Here is a 1,348-nt window from a genome sequence, read left to right on the forward strand (position 1 = left end):
GAGTGTTGTAGAAATATTTAATGTACGTGTTTCTGAATTTGTGGCTCTGTGGGCTTATGCGGTGGGCACGAGGTGGCCCTGTCCCTAGCGACATCAGGGGCACTCCATGCCTTCATTTACCCCGTCTGTCAGCGTAAGCACTGACTGCCAGCAAGCACTGCCTTCTGACAGGAGGTACAGAGCAAGGGCACACGAGCCGTGGAGAACATGCCGGGGACCGACTCACCTATGAGGAACATCACGAAGGAAACCAGCACCAGGCCCACAATCAGCACGACGATCAGCCCCAGGAAAAACAGACTGTGGCTTCGACTTCCTGAGTTAGTGCCAACATCTGGGGTTTTCTCCTCCAGTGCTAATATCAAACAAACAAATAACAATGACGACAGAGGCTCCCCAGCCTGCAACTGGGCAGCGGAACCGAACCGGCTCCCACTCTTAGGGACGTAAGGGCTCTGCCCGGCTTCCCTGTCATCTCTTCGGGAAGGCACTCATGTTTAAGGTGCTGGCTGCCCTTCGCGAATTTCTTACCGCCTTCTACCTTGGTACCAAAGAACAAGCAGGGGCCAGCTATCTCCTTACCGCTGTTTGGAAAGTTCTGTGAAGATCTGTTAACACTGAACTAGCAGAACGGATTGTTCTTTGGGGATGTGAAGGGATAAAAAAGTTAAGGGGTCAGAGGGATGGAGACCCTATTGCCCTTTTCCCAAAGTGACCCAGGAGTAAAATCAGTCGGCTGTGGGACGCCTGTTTTGGGTGGGAGGCTGAACACGCCAGGATATGTACCAGGAAGCTCATGTCACTGTAGGAAAAATCAGTTAAGTCCACATCCACGTAAACAAAAAATGGCCCCGATGTATTCTGGTTTCTTAAAGCTGTTTTCAGGAGGGACATGCTTATATGACAGCTGCTTCACCTAAGCCGTGGCTTGTCTGCGTTTGGTCATCATTTGGTAAGGCCTGCCCAATGACGCCCAAATTAAATCGAATAAGAAATATGGAAACGTGGGGCGACGGAGAACCTTGAATTACGTTTGTAATCTCTCCTACTTTCCTGCTTCGGTCTCGCACCTGTGCTATGTGATTACAGATCGGTGGTGGCCCACGTCCCATACTATATCACCCCCACACCAGCTTTTGCTTCCTGATCAAAGCAGTAGCATAAGCTGGCACCCAAATACCTACTTTAATTGAGAGTGACGACTGCAGTAAAAGCAGGTGAAAATCTGGATACGTGCGAACAAGAGAAAAGCAAGATTTAGAAGGAGAATAATAGATATAAAATTGGGACGATACGATTTCGAGTGCGCGTGAAACAAATGCCAAGTCAGCACCTAACACCGGTGTTT

At 49.3% G+C, this 1,348-nt stretch overlaps 1 protein-coding gene across 1 annotated transcript in view; it reads right to left on the reverse strand.

The window, feature by feature from the left end:
- LOC105310292 (leucine-rich single-pass membrane protein 1-like) overlaps positions 1 to 490 on the reverse strand; it is a gene marked incomplete at its 5' end in the record, with an annotated part of 3,126 nt that extends 2,636 nt beyond the window's left edge. The window contains one exon of the mRNA XM_023526659.1: positions 227 to 490. Coding sequence (XP_023382427.1) covers positions 227 to 490 — 264 coding nt within the window. The remainder of the gene's footprint in view (positions 1 to 226) is intronic.
- Between the last annotated feature and the right edge of the window lie 858 nt (positions 491 to 1,348).

This window comes from Pteropus vampyrus, unplaced genomic scaffold (genome assembly GCF_000151845.1).
Source record: "Pteropus vampyrus isolate Shadow unplaced genomic scaffold, Pvam_2.0 Scaffold1895, whole genome shotgun sequence".
NCBI classification, from domain to species: Eukaryota; Metazoa; Chordata; class Mammalia; order Chiroptera; family Pteropodidae; genus Pteropus; species Pteropus vampyrus.